At 36.2% G+C, this 16,371-nt stretch overlaps 1 protein-coding gene across 1 annotated transcript in view; it reads left to right on the top strand.

The window, feature by feature from the left end:
• The first annotated feature begins 8,307 nt into the window (after positions 1-8,307).
• The window catches only part of LOC106646100 (uncharacterized), a 30,577-nt gene continuing 22,513 nt past the window's right edge, over positions 8,308-16,371 (top strand). Inside the window, exons 1-4 of the mRNA XM_089597323.1 lie at positions 8,308-8,365; positions 8,619-8,720; positions 8,940-9,053; positions 14,899-15,030. Of these exons, the coding sequence (XP_089453449.1) occupies positions 8,308-8,365; positions 8,619-8,720; positions 8,940-9,053; positions 14,899-15,030 (406 nt within the window). The remainder of the gene's footprint in view (positions 8,366-8,618; positions 8,721-8,939; positions 9,054-14,898; positions 15,031-16,371) is intronic.

Raw genomic sequence — 16,371 nt, 5'->3', positions numbered from 1 at the left:
TGTAATAACTATAGACCTCTAAAACTTGAACATGTTACTTTAAAACACTTACTGTGTATAAAAAAATATTGGTAGTTTTAAACTTTACCCTATTGATGGCTGCAATCCCGTTAAAATGAATTATTTTTGACGTTGTTCATTGGCTCCCTTCTTGAATGCAATATGGCCGACTGGTCGCTCTTGACTGGGCGCTTTAATGCTCCAACACTTCTTTAACGTTATAATAATGTGTTACGAGTGGCCTTTTGGGGGTAGGCGACTATGAACAGTTCGGGAAGGTTGAGGGTGGTAAGAGTTGTCCACGAGGATATCGATCAGCCACCGAGATCGAGCAGCAATAAGCACCCTGTGCCCAAGACTCTATGCATGCAGAAGTGGTGCACATCGCCCAACGTTTAATTGCTATAAGCTACCTTTTAGGGGTAGACGACTTAGAATAGCAAAGGAGAGTCAGAGCAGGTGAGAAATTTCTCCGGGGGTATCGAAAAGGCCGTAGAGATGAATCAACGATGAGCATCCTGGATTAGAGATTCTAGGCGTAGTGAAGCAGTGCTTCTGCTGAACTCCGATGCTATCGCTGGAGCTGGTATTGCTGATAAGTGGTTTGGCAATCAGGATAGAGCAGTGTAAATACCCGGTGCTAGAGATTCTGGACGTGGAGATGTTGGCCAGTTTCGCTGGAATCCTTTTTCACCACTGCCACCACTGGAGCTGTTGCCACTTGGGGGCGGTAGGGTAGTGACCAGCAGCAGTCAATAAATGGCAGTTGTCAGTATATTGGTTAGATTCTAACAGTAGGTGGACAACAATACCCCGTAATGCAGACAAGGGTTGGTAAAATTGAAGTCGACACATAGAGCCTTTTGTATAGTTTAATACATAAGTTTTTTTTGTAATAAAATATTGCTCTAGCCACTGCCCTAGCACAGGTCTCGTCAAGCGAGAACCTGGCATGGGCTTGAATCGTTTGATCCGGTCGGATCCTTGCTCCTCGCAAGACGTGCAGCCCGTCCTATATACTACAAACTAACTTTTTACTGGCGATGTTTGGTAGAAACTAGTAGTTGCCACTCAGTGGGTGGTAGGTGGTACTATCAGGTCCAAAGTTTTGAAATCAGAGCTACGCACGATATTTAAAAATCAAATTTATGTAAAATGATTGAATTTGAAGAATAATAACTATTTTAATAATTAATAATTAATCAAATAATACTCTAAATGGTAACAAATATTAGCAAATATATAGTATCAACTTTGCAGTAAATTTTGTATATTAACAGTCCGTTACATCACTAGGGCACAAAAAACAAACATGAGCTTTCGGATCAGTCGGTTGTTGTATGTTGGTGCCCGAGTCGCGTGTAACGTTTTTCTCACCAAGGGTACAAAATGCAACTTGAGGGATTGATGTATCACATTGTACTATCAAGGCATTTTGGGAACGTAAGTTTATACTTCTAAAGCATTATTATTGGCTGCAGTGATATCAACAAAAACTTGACTTTAGTTTTCCTGCGAAAAACGACAATTTTCTCTAGACCAAGAGTTAAAGTTATCTATTCATCAGTGTAAGGATTGTGATTATGTATAGATATATCTATTATATGAGAAGGTATACTATTACAATAGAGTTCTTTTATGTGACGTCATGTATTCATGTATAATAAGTATTTATGAATTGGAACGTTTAAGAGGGATAGGAGATAATGGGGACATGTAGGTAAGAAGTTGAGTTTGTATTGCCCCTAATCCGTAACAACAGATTAATAAAATAAAAATCATACCAATTCTAAATCAACGCCCTCTGGAAACACTTTTTTCTTACTTACCATGGGCCCAAAGTGCAACTGACGCTTTGCGCCCTTAGAATCACTTTGAGCAAACGGGCAAAAAAGTTTTTTGCTCCCTCCGGGCCCAAAGTAGTTTTCTTCCCTAAGACCCAAAATGATTTACCGGACGCAAAGTATGCCAACGGTCACAAAATTTCCCTTTGCACCCTTAATAAGAAGAACATTATTCGCGTCTCAGGTACCAACAGACAACAATCACGCCCTTCGGGCGCTCATGTTTATACTTTATGCCTTAGTGACGTAATGTACCATTATCTTTTGTCAAGGACTTTCAAAGTTCATGTGTGTTGCTGTGTATTTTTTTACGCCAAAAAAAACTAGTACGCTGCAGTTAAGATAAATTTTAAATCTTTAACCGGTATCTCTCTCTCTTGAAACCATCGATTACGCAACTGATTTTAAAGTGCTCAATACTTTTGAAGAAGTATTATTGACCCCAACAATTAGTGCGTTAGTTGGCTCCAATTAGTCTTCGAATCGTTCCGCTTACTTGGGTTTGATAATTCAAGACTAAGCTGCGGTATTTGTAAGTGCACCTTACTCTTGCCCTCCTAACATGACTAAAAGATGAGATTGACTCTAGCTATTTGCACTCAAAATATTCTTGTACCTGTCTTCTACTATGAGCTCTTCTTTGTTCGTTACTTTATCTCCTGAACTTTTTACGCCTTAGAAGTCGAACAAACTAGAAGCTCCTAATTTAATGCTGTCTGAAACTTTCTTAGTTTTTTAAAAAGCCGCACTTCAATTACGTTTTTCAGAAATTTCCTTATCTTTATCTCCGAAAGACATGTCAAAAAAATTCTGAAGGTCCTTTACGTCAATTAACTGTGACTTATTCTTATTTATAGAAGTCGAAACTCTCTCTGCTCTCTCTTGTCGCTTGATTTCCAATATGTCGCCGTCCTTGGAGTTCGACTTGAAGATTTTTTCATTATAACGAGTCTTATCCGACTTGGAGTATCGTTCCCACCCAAAACTGTCTACTTGAACGTCGAGGTCTTTATGTACACCTACTACTATTTTGGTGTACCAGACTGACTCATTTTTCTCACTGATTCTTCGTAGCTCTTGAAGAGTCTCCCTAGGGATCAAAACCAATTGTCCATCTACTCCAAGGATCCACGTTTCCTTGCTATCCGTTTTCTGCCCTTCACTTTCCTTTAATGTTATCGAATCTCTAAACTTACTCTTAATCTCATTCCTCAGTCTCGTCTCGATCTTATTTTTCTCTTTTTTTGGTCATGGATGAAACGAGGGGTTTGCAGAAGTTAACTCGTTGAGTTCTGGCCCTAACATGCCTCATTTTCTATCGTCCGTCAGAACACACTCTTGGCACAGAACGAGAATATGACTATCTATTTACCCTTGCTATTTCCGTTACTTTGTTTGTTCCCTTCCTGACCTTTTTTCCTGCGCTTATTTTCCGCCTTCTTGTTTGACTCATTTTCCTCTTTTGACATTTTTTCCTTACTCGCGTCGGCCACGCTCACGATCTTGGCCTTGATAACTGGAGCTCTGGAGTATCTTAAATCAGGCACGTGTGTCTTTTTCTCTGGTAGTAGTGAAATATAGCAGCTGTCTAGCTCCTTCCGTCTCTCCCACAACAAATCTTAAGTCTCAATATCATCACGACTCATGACCAGTTTGTCAGACATTGCCCGATGATACTCGGACAGTAAGTTCCAATGAATCAGTTCACTATAACTCTCATTTTCCCTAATTTGCTCCCACTTATTCAGAAATCCTATTCTTGAATCTTTTTTTCTGTATTTATTCTCTAACTCTATTCTAATCCTCGAATACTTTAACCTATTCTCTTCTTTAGCACGACGGCCCCATTCACTGGCCCTCTTATCGCTGTCGTACCCGTTCTCTTCTGAATCCGAATCAACTACGTTCGCGTCTTGTTTGGGGGTGAAATATTCATTTTGATTATATATTTTTGGTAAGAGAAGTGCGATTCAAAAATACATAACGATTATACACAAATATTTTTGCAATAAAAATTGAATTATCAGTCTATTATTGGAAAAAACACTAATTTCTTGTATATCAGCTTCAGAATAAGGTAGAGTCTTCTTTTCATACAAAATCCATGTTTTTTTATAAAAAATGCAATAACGTTTAATGGGAAAAAAGCATGCCAAATTGACTAAGATATTTCCAATTGTTTGAGTTGAAAAATAAAATTTTTATCGAAAACATCAAAATTCGTAAAAATCAATTTGTTTTATTTGTTATAACTACTGAAATTAATTACAATATGTTTCTCCAACTCGTTGATGGCCCAACTGCCAGACTGCCCGACTGCCGAGTCCCGAGAGAGCCGTGACTAGAGTTCCCTCGGATTAGAGGCTCGCTGGGCCTTACATAACCTCGTCCTCCTCCTGTCGATGGTCTCTTGCTGAGATCGCCTCGCTGTTGTCAAAGGAGAGTCAGTGCGATATGCCTTGCATATCGTACGTAAGAGTACATCAATCGACTGTGAAGTTTGTTATAACACTTCAATGTTTTAAATTAAAAAATTGAGTAACAAAAACATAACAATTATTTTGAAATTATACAAGTAGTGTTTATTATGTAACCTTACAACTATTTTTCACTGTTATGTCTAAATTAACGTGATATTTTTTTTTACGTCACTCAAAGATTTTTAGGTCTAAAAAACGTTCTTTTGGAACTTCGTGTTACTAACGTGTCATTGCAAATATATAATCAATTTGCAAAATTTTCTGATTATTATCAAAATTACGAAATGAAGAGATTCGTGATTAAACATATGCTGTACGACTGACAAAAGCGAAGATTTAAGCAAAAAATTAAATAAAACAGTGTCATTTTTTTGTAAATTATCAACTGAATTAACAAAGCAGACTTTTTATGTGGAAAAAATTGCTTCCTCCATTTCCCTGGAAAAATTTTTAAGAAAAATGATTAATTTTTTCTCGACTGTAAAATATAAGATTGAATGGATTATTAATCAATCAAAATATGTTGCGACTGTCTTCTTAGCCTTTTTTCTGATTTCGACCCGTTCATATTGTTGGTCTAAAGAACTCATTGAATATCTTAACGATTCTAGATAAAGAATCAATCGTTACAATTAATAACTCCAAAAGGATAAATAAAATTGGTGCTCAAAATTCTATTGAAGAAAACTTGAGTAACGTTCGTCATAGGGTATCTTACTAATATATGAAGCAAATTCGCTAAAACCGTTGTAATTCATGATACTTCCTAGATGGTTTTAGTATAGTTTTTATCTCAAAAAATAAAAAAACATAAGCAATAAATGAGCTTAAAGTTTTGCAAAAATACGCCAACTTTTCACTTTAGTTCAGTAAAATCCGCTCGATGGCGTCGACATAAAATCGAAGCTACCTGCAACATAATTCAATAAGTGTGGTTATAGTAGGTCGGAGCGTCTCGATAGTAATGTAGTCGAGCTTTGGTAGTTCAACAAGCTGAATTGAGAATGCTGATGACAGTCTTGCAGCTTGGTATCCCGGTTACGGACGACACTCTTCTTTAAGGGGGAAGGGACGTAGGTGTCCATTCACCCTGAATCTCCACAAATGCTATCAAAAAAACAAAATTACTTCCAACCGATGCCGTCTCGGCCACAATATCAGAAGACATATCTAGCAAGAGCACAATCTGCACCAAATCTTCAGGATTGTGTGGCAGTCCCACCATCGCAGCTGGTGCAGTAAGAGAATTTGTGGCTACAAATATAAGCAAGAGAAAACAGCTCTAAGGGGCACGGGTATCCACAACGGCTACCTTCTTGGTCGTCGCGTCCCCAACGCGCTTACCCACATGTTCCCGTCTAACGATGAGCGGTTGGTTATCCGGGGAACGACCCGAGACAAGATATTCTTAGGTCAGCGGCGTACCTCCCTTCATCACAGTCTCCGTACATCGAGACTCCCACGGTAAGAATCACGCAACCCGTAGCCAGCTCTTTATCACTATGAACAATAATAAAGAATAGCCTGGATGGATTACCACTGGCTCTTTTTAGGGCCATTATAAGTATTTACGTTCCCTACTTAACCATCAATTTCATCGGTTCTTTTTGGGGGCCACCTAAATGTAAACTACCTTGCCAACAAATACATTTTTATTACCATTTCCGGAAGCGATTCGTCGACTAAAATACTACATCAACTAAAGACGGGCACTATTAAACCAAGTCAGCCATTCAATAGCAGACGTCACGTGAGAAGTTGTTCCTCACAAGGCTGGAAACCCCGGTGACCGACGACCCTATATTACCCTCTCGACTGTAAGCATTCAACCAGGAATCACTGATCCTCTCCAAGGTCTGCGTTAGGCAAACCTACAACAGCTATAAAGGAAAAAAAAACTTGAGCCAACGGGACAGCCTCCACTGGACAAGTATCACTAACCAATCTCCCCATCTAAAATCACTAAAACAACTGAATCTGCAAATAAAAAAGGTGCTTTAGACACTAACGTCTTCGACGTTATACCGGGAGACGTTGGGAAAGAGCACTACAACTAGCCTCAAAGCTTCGGACTTAGTAATTTTTCTCCCAATCAGTCTGTGTCTTCAACAGCAAGCCAAAAAAAATCACCCTGAGGTATCCAGACAGTCACAATTGCTGTTAACTGCAGTCAAGAAAGAATTAACTTAAGAAGCTCACCGGTCTTTTTTAGGGCCATCGGACGTCGAACTACCTAGCCATTAAATATATTAAAATAAACAAAGTTGACTGAAAATAGCTTTTATGGGTCATAAAGGTCGTAAGCATGCCAATAGTCGCAAAAGGGTATATTGGAAAGAAAACTTCAAATGTATCTTATGAATACAATTTGAGGCGTCAAGAAACTGACGCAGAAAATTTATCGAGATTGAAACAGCAGCGTCAAAATCGACAACGAAAGAGTCTATTACGCAAGAGATCAGCTTTTCATTGTACCCTCACAGCAATCTCTGTAATCTTTAAAGATCCTTCTTTAGATTTTTTAATGAGTAGAAAATGTAGTTGTGTTTTTGTGGCAATAAAAATGTAGGGTTTAAGGTCCAGGACTTTGTTGCTTTGGTAATAAAGTTGTGAGATATGAGAGATAAAATTTTAACAGCTTTAAAAAAAAGCCGTTTTCGTAAATTACACGGGATAAACTGTATATTAACGGCTTCTTATGGTCACCGATTATCTTATGGCATACGGAACGCACGGTTCTTTTCAGCATAATTATTTTTTTTTAATTCTTACACCTTATTGTTTGACTAAATAAACTATATGGATTCCAAAAAAATATGTTTTTAATAAGAAGATTTTCGTTCTGAAATGTGTCAGGAATATGTATAAAATTTCTAACTGAAAATGTTTCACATTACATGTCAACACACTACGGTGTTTTATTTCGTAAGTCTCGGGCGAAGCCGAGACGGGGGGCTGCTAGTTCTATATAACGTGAATGAGATAACGAATCTTGAAATCCAAACTTCCACTGGTTCTCACAACTTGAAAAATTTTTATGTTACAATAAATTTTTTTTTACTTTTCACTGTGAGACGACATAGTTCGATCACATAACTTTTATTGATGTTGAGTTAGTACGCAGAGACTTTCAGAGATTCTTTTACAGGGAAAGAAGTAGATCTGTAGAACCTTACCTATATCTTGTAATGTCTTTTTTTTTTTCGGAAGCAAATCCAACTCCGCTGTCCATGCTATTCATTAACAGTAAACGCCCAAGTTGAGATTAACCATTTTGCAGTAGTTGCCAAGAATATAATACATTTTCACATAGATAAATATTTTAAAGGCACGAATTATATTTAAGAGGTCATTAAACGTATAAAAGAAGCGATGATAATTAAGAGTTGTTAATATATGGCTGGATGTGCAACCAGCTGCCAGTTTGTTCTTCCATGTACGAAATACAGCAGGTTATTTCGAAAAAACTTTTAAGCCTAACATGCTGAATATCAATTGCTAAATGTTCCCGTTGAAATCTGGTCATTGAGTACTACTCTAAAATAGTATTTACTATTACTGGCCATAAAAAATCGATCAATTTTTTTACTCAGGCAGTGTGGTATTACATTATTTATGCAAGGACAGACGGCAATATTCTGCTATCTCTTCAATGCTTGAATTAATAATCACTTTGCTTAGAGCAGTACTCCTTATCTTAGTTTTTTTCATTTATGAGTTATCATTATACTTTTTACTGTAATTTTTGTTACGATTGAAAATTTGTTGTTTAGTTAAGTAAAATTATATGTATACGTTAGTTTTTTTTTCGTAAGTTTCGTCTTTTTAGTCAAAGTTCACTGGTTGATAATTTTTTTTTTACACTCTTGTTCATTTAATAATTGTTAAGTTAACCTGTATCAATCTTATTTTGTTGAACAGTGTCGCTAATCGCTAAGTTCACGAACAAACGGAAAGCTCAAGGTTTGATGAGCCATCCAGACATGCCTGCCAAACGGGCCAATAATTCCAAAATATCTCCGGAATTTCCGCAAAGTGATGGTAAGTAGCAAGTTTTATTAGGCAGTTTGTCAGTGTATTTTTTAAATTCTATTAAATTTGCGACAAATCGCTCTAAAACTCTATCAAGTAAAAAACATATTTAAACACCACATTATAAGAATATCCCTACAAGCATGCTTATAGTTCTTACTTTTTTTTGCATTAAAAGCTTTAGGTAATTTTAGTGAAGCGCTCATTCTTTTATTGGCAGCGATTCCACTGAAAAATAATAAAAATCGTTTTGTCTCCACAGCTCCACTAAAAAACATAAACCAGGCACCACTAGCGCCAGTCAAGCAGGAGTCGGCTCTACAATACACTTGTAGACGAAAACTGGATTTTTCGGAACCAGAAAGTATGTTTTTCTATTTTTTTTTTTTTTTAACAGACTTTTCAGCCGACATTGAAAATTATTATAACACATGTAGAATATGTAACAGTTTTCGCAGTTGTTACAATAGTATGATTAAAATAATTCAATAAGAGCCTATACATTTTGTAGAACATGAGTGCTCTGTTAATCACCTACTACACCAAACTAGTAAAATTAACCAGTAATTAATTTTTTTTACAGCTCCACTTGAAAAAAGCCTCGATATCGTCACAGCAGCTGTGATAACACATAATCATCGTCATTTGGCCTCAGAATTGACTTGCAGACGCAAGTTAGATTTTTCAGATGATGAAGGTAAGTAATTTTTTTGTGAATAAAACTTTTCAGCAGGTATCGAAAACTACTCAACCAAATTTTGCTGAAATTTTGCATACCAATTTTTGACCTTTCTCAGATGGCTTACGAATATTTTTGTTCTTAAAAAAATTAATGACTAATGCAAGAAATAAGCTTAAAGTTTTTCAAAATCACGATAGATTTGCGCTTGAGTTGATGCGTTCAGCTGAATTCGCTAGGCGGCGTTGACGTAACATTAAAACCATCTGCAATTGAATTCAATAAGTGTGATTATAATAGGCCCGAGCAAAGTAGTTAACACATAGTCGTTTAACGACAGCGCATTAAGCCTAGGGCTATAATATGGACAAGCGACTTACACCAAACTCCATCCTGCATCATCATGATTGACGAGTAGCTACCAATAATAAGACGATCTAAATGATAACGTCTCCGGCAAAATACCAGGAGACGTCTATCCAGAATACACTCTGCCTCAGCTGTTTAGGGTGTTGTGGCCATTATTCTAACTTACCTGGTGCTGCTACTAGAGCAGATTATATTAAAAAAGTAAGGCAGAGAGAACTACCTTGAGTTTGGGAAGCCACTTCAGCCTCCTCAGTGGTTTGTATCTAACAGTGCACTTTCAGCCCAAATCGACGTGTTCACGTCGACGAGAGCCTATCTTGATACAACGCACTAAAATCACCTTCAGACACCTACAATCCCTCAAACGCTAAAACACAACTTTCGATACCACTGCTTGGCTCAGCTCCACTCTTCCAATGTAACTCTTCACCTAGAGGAGGCCCCGCTGCGGACTGTCCGTCGCGAAGCAGACAGTTCCCAAGGGCAATGACTAGGATATCACTGCTACCCACTTATACAAATGAATACACTAACATAAATTTCACCTTTGGACTACTCTTTATTTCATAAATAGATAATTAATAATACAAGTTAATATTCTCTATATTAAATGATGCGCAACGTTTTGGTAGCCGATTGCTACCTTTATCAGGTGCCTGAAATAGTTTATTGAAATAATGATACATACAGCAAAGTTTACAAAAAGGTCCTTATTATGGAACATTTAATACAAACAGTTACCTTAACAACTATAAGTGTGTTAAACATTGCACATAGTGTTCGTCAACGATTTCAATACGCTATCCATAAACACTCTAAAAAATAATTAACAATGAAGGAACTGTTTCAAAAATTAGAGGCTATACAAACATGGTTATGAGAGTATCAACAAGAAAAAGAAATTAGGTACCTTGTTTTCTTGATACAAAAGTATAAATATGTGACAATTTTAACAACAACATAAAAAAACAAATTGTAGTTGTATGGTATAAACATTGTTCAAATAATAAACAGGTTCAACTAAAAATATCTCAGTAATATACGATGACTAGAGCATAACATAAGAACGACAAATATAGTAAGTAGAGGCACAGTGTCAATACATACATACGCAATAATACTTCCGTACACAATGACCCAAAGAGAGATACAGCCGCAAAATATTAATGTCACCCAAAGGAGTAAAAAAAAAGAAGACAAGATTGTAGAAGACGTAATAGTAAAAAAACTTAATGGTCTTAGTAAAAAATAATTTTAACAGAAACAGATAAATTTAAAATAAAATAAAAAGATGAAGGAAACAAAAATTGAATTGTTATAGTACTGGAAAGTTAATTTTCAAAATTTTTATAATCGAGTTGTATACACTCTTTAAGCTCATTGTGTCTTCTTTTCTGTTTACGGTTGCGCTCTGTGAATTAGTATGAATCATCTCTAATATAGTCCTTTTCCTCCAGTTACTCTTTTTTTCTAAGATTCTAAAATTTTTAAAGCCAAAAATATGGGTATAGTTACACATGTGATCAGTAATGACAAAATTTTTATCTAATTTTTTAGCATTTTTTTCATGTTCAGCAACTCCAACAGAAACATTGAGTTTAGTTTCACCCACATATGAGGCGTCACAGTCAAGGCAATTAATCCTACATACTACATTAGCTCGATCTGTACCTTTTTTTGTAATTTTTTAAAGTGAGTTGGTGATTCTAGGGACGGTTACAATATTAAACTTACGAAGATTCTTAGAGATATTCTCGATAACAAAATCGATGTATGCGATAGAAATAACTTTTTTACTACTTAAATCAGAGTGGGAAGAAGGGTTCCCTCTGGATGAGTGTTTTTTGTTAATAAAATTAATTCACTTATTAACATACGTGTGGATTAAAGTTTCTGGATAGTAATTGATGGTTAGAATCTTTTTTATTAGTGTAATGTTTTTTTTTATAAAATGACTTATTAGCAAGTAAAATAGCTTTATCAACTGATGTGTATACCATCCTGATTTTCTGATTACGGGGATTGTTAGAGCAAAAATTGAGGAACCTGCCTGAGAAAGTTGACTTCTTGTACAAATCTGTGATTTATCTGCTATGAATTCTTAAAAATTAAAACTTCGAGAAAATTTATAGTGTTATTGGATTCACATTCATAGTTAATTTTTAATCTATTGTGATAACCATTATACACCGTAATGATTTCTTCAACTTCTTCTGAAGGGATTATATTGAGTATATCATCAACATATCTGCCATAATAAACTGGAGTGGGAGAAATTTTTTTCAGACATTCCTCCTCAAGGTCAGTCATGACTATAATCAGCAAATGTAGGCAAAACTGGACTGTTTATTGATAAAAACTCTCTTTACTTACTTTTTATTTATTTACAATAGATGAACACATCAAGAGAATAACGTTACTTATTTCCGGCGCTGATTTGCAAGTCGCAAATTTATACACACGCCTCTGTACTCATACACCCACACCCACATACCTATATACATGCACACACACACCCAAAGTTCCCTACACGCGACCTAGAGAATGGCTGACTCCAAGGTTACGACGACCACGAAAACACTTGACCACGACAAAACGCCTTCAAACACGAGCTACCTCACGTATCAACTCGATGACGAAAACACACACTACCCATCCTCTCTTTGTCCACAGGGTGTTCTACCGTTGGCCTCACCCACCGGTTTACCGAGTCTCAGACGATGCTGCGAACTTGCTTACACATACACACACTCTACGACATCCTACCGTAACGGTCAGCTGGCCCCTCGCTGGCTGCCGAGACTCAGTCACCGCTTCGCTTTGAATACACACACACACACAAAAACACACTCGATACACCTCTTTAATGCGCAGTGCTACAGTTCGTCACCCCGAATGCATCGGTTCACACCCGCCAAGATTCAACGATCACGCCCACCAAGCTTCCCGACCCGAACGTCTTCCCCTCGAACAAACTAACTCTCGCCTTCTCACTCTTATAGCAACCTCGTCTCCCCCCCCCCTCCTCGTGTACACTTCTTAATCTTCTCCTCAATTATGAAGAAAGCCACAGTACTAGCAACCACACACGCTCATCTACACGCCCGCTTTTAACTCTTATCCTCGACACATCCTACTATCACACAACCTCACCTCGGAGCCACATACTATGTTCCTCTCTCTCACTTTCCCACTGGTCGCTAACCTTACCACGCATAACGCGAATCACCTCCAGACCCTCATCTCCAGGGTATAGATGCGGGCGTCGTGTCCTCGTGATGTCGCCCACTGCTATTCAGCCTCTCGTAATTGCGTAGTCTCAAGCCAGGCTGCAGATGAGGTCTTCCGTAGGTCACCATGAGCTGGTGAACGGATGGAGGTTGGCCGACGTCCCGATGGCGAACGTGGTCTACATTCTTTCCTCTCGAAGGAGTCCTTTCGGTCTCCCTGCTTGCGTCGTACTGCCTCAAAATCTCTTCTTTCTCTTTCTTTTCCCTACTTCGCTTATACGACCTAGCTCGCACACGTCTCGTTTTCCCATTAACTACACGTTTATACACATACACTCTCTATTCCCGGCGCATTACAATTTTACAAAAGACACGGTAAAAATACAATCAATAATTACAATAACCGCTACAAATCTGCATCCCATCTACTTTTCTACTAACCTAAGGATTCACACTAAAATGTACATATATATATATAAATATGTATACATATATATATATATAAAGATCCGCGCACACATTATTAACGTTAACATCACTTTGTGTCCTTTAATTACACATTTCTTTTGACTACTCTCGCTTTTCCCGCTCGCACTTCTCTTGGCTCGTCTCACCGGCTATATTTCTCCGTCAACAGCTCCTCTTTCCTCACATGAAACATAAAGAAAAACAAACACACCTACGCAGGGCATTAAAACGAGCCTTAAACGTTAAATTTTACATTGAGTCAAGTTTTGATGTTTTTCGGATTAATATAAAAAATGACTCCGTCATACGTAGGAACGGCATGTCCATAGAGGTTTTCTACAGGCCGACTTTTTAGACACGATTGCATGATAACTTAAAGCACGCTTAACGGTCTTAAAATTTAAATAATTCATTTTAAGGAAATTAGAATACTTTAAGTATTTACCAAAAAAGTATTTCAATATTTTTCATCGCACGTTTAGCCCAGTTATATAAAGCGAAACCATCCAACAAATTTTAGCTTTGCAAGGAGGTTTGGGAGTATAATTCAGAGAGTCGAGGAACGGGGAGTCCCCCCTGCCTGCACATTTGGACACCCTTTACCGCGCACCCCTTGTTGCACTCAACAAACTTGAAACTGTACGTCTGTAACTGCTTATATTTTTGAAAAATGCCTGGCAAGGCTTGATTTTTTTTTGTCGACCATCTTACTTTTGTACTGATCTAGTGTATCTATAGAAACATTTTTTTTTATTCTAACACATTTAGCATATACCTTAATTAAAATTAAAATGGTAAACCTAACCTTGCTACCTCATAAGAGACCGTGTAGAACTGTCAATATTTTATTATTTTTTTTTTGTCGAAAAGTTCCCCTGGTAAAAAATACCATCCCCTGGCTACAAATGTAGTAGTGCCTTAACAAGAATTCTAAATAAAAGTTCTCGAATAATTTTTTGGCAAGTTCTATTACTTAACTGTGAGCTAAGATATAGCCCAAAGAGCAAGTTGTAAAATTCATAGGAAAAGACCTATTTTTCAGTTTTTGCTCATACCCGATTTTCTTGCTGTAACGTTTTCCAAGGTCAAAAAAATGGGCGAGGTACGGGCCCAACGAAATGTTTACATCAAAACAAACAGATTGACATCTTAAGGTTCTTTATTTATTATGGTCATTGATAATGTGATCTAAGTAAATATCTCTTGATAGCTCTTATTAAAATATCAACATGTATTCACCTTTCAAAGACTTTTTTTTTCTATCAATCCCGAATCTTCCCCTACTTTTTATGATTGTTTTTAATGTAAAATTAGACGCTCTTTATCAAAATAAAACCTAATTGATGAAAAATTGAGCGAACGCACTGTAAAATGCATTTCTTATTTTCAAGTCAATTTTTTATAGTCACATTAGAGAAAGATAAAAATAAATGTCAAAATTGAAAACAGCGTGGAATTTTACAAAAAAACATCTTTTTTTAGAGTTTTCTGAAAAAAAAGATGTTTTTTATAAATCTACTGTAAAGTTGCTGCTGGTTATGAATAGTTGAATGTATATTTTGTTTTCATGAGGAATATTTTCATTAAAAAAATTTTATTTTGTTAAGAGTTAAAATGTTGCGTCAATTTTACTTTACTTTAATCGGGTAATCTTAACTCATTTTTTTTTTAATTCACATAGTCAGCATTTTTAATTCTTATAAAATATGCTTATTCTAGGGTACGCCTATATTTTAGCACCGTATAACTTTTAAAGTGACAAAATTAATGTATTATTTTTTCTTTCTGCCCGACAGCGCTGCCTGAAGTGAAACTCGAAAAAAAATCAGCTTTGAAACGGAAAGCCTTAGAATCCGTCAATTATCAAGACATGCCTGCTAAAAGAACGAAGACTTATGGCCAGACACTGGAATTGCTGCAAAATCATGGTGCGTATATTATTTTACACAGATTTTATGTAATTCATAAAAAAATATATTTAGTTTTCGGTGAAACCTATATTGAAATGATATAATGAATGTTTGAAAACGTGTATCTAGTTTATGATAAAGTCATCAAAATTTTCAACCATAAGGCATAAAAAGTATCTCTACAACTTATACTCAACTTGCTTAAATAAGCAAACAAACAATTCTTGTCATGACTGCACCATTTACAAGTTACACTGTTTTTAATTATATAATATTATTTTTAGTTCCATTTCACTAAATATCAAAATAAGCGAATTTTTTTCGATAAGATTATTTATCATGCGGAGTATAAGTCACTTTACTGAAAAATATATGGAATATAACTTTACTGGGGCATTAAGTACAAACATGAACTTCCAAAGGGTGGAATCGTTGTATGTTTTTGTGCCCAAGTTATATACTTACGTCGTTTTCCGTTTCAAGAATGCAAACTGCAATTGTAGGCACACTTTAAGTCTAGTAAATCACTTTTGACTCAAGGGCAGAACTTTGGATTTGAAGAGTGCCAAGTGAGATCATGGGCACAAAATGCCACTTTGCACTCTCGGAAAGAAAAATGACTTTGCACCTTGATCTCAAACATACAATAACTTCACCTTTCATGCAACATAATTTAATTTTGCACCTTTGGTGCATAAGCTGCTTTTTTACTACTTATAATGTATATAAACATGTTGCAAAGTATTTCAACATTGTTCTTACACTTTGCTTCGTGTAGTGTTAAATGCATTAATGAATTTTTAAAAATAATTAACTACAAAAACGACCTTTTTATTTAAATCTTGAAAATAAAACTTTACAAGGCAAAATGTTAAGATATTGCATTAGGATAGTCTACTTTTAAAGAAAAAAATCCTCAACACTAACTAGATATAATTTTATAAATTTGTGTTATATAAATGTCAATTTTCCGGAAATTTACATATGTATGGTCTACATGTGACTCTTATTGGGTTTAATTTTATTATTCATAGATCAAATGCTACATATACGTGCAACCTCAGAATTAAAAAATGTAAAGCGACAAACTAACTAAAAATATTATCTTTCTCTTTCTTGCCAGACAATGAGGACTAAAAATACGAGCGTAGTATAGAAAAAAAATTCAAGTTATAGTAATATATTAAATAACCATTCAACACTTACAGCATGTTGAAAAAATGTTTTTCCTACCTTAAGCATTTTTGAGGGGTTGGTTGGCTTTTGGTAGAAAAAGCAGTGTTTGGCATACAAGTGACATGCGTCTAGGGCTACTTAATGGTTCCTTAGACCGCAAAATGGCTACAAAAGCGGTGTCAC

Source organism: Copidosoma floridanum, unplaced genomic scaffold (assembly GCF_036245765.1).
Source record: "Copidosoma floridanum isolate Cflo_tuat_1 unplaced genomic scaffold, Cflo_Japanese_pri ptg000004l, whole genome shotgun sequence".
NCBI classification, from domain to species: Eukaryota; Metazoa; Arthropoda; class Insecta; order Hymenoptera; family Encyrtidae; genus Copidosoma; species Copidosoma floridanum.
Note: the sequence above shows the minus strand (reverse complement) of the source record. Positions and strands in the feature narration are given on the sequence as shown.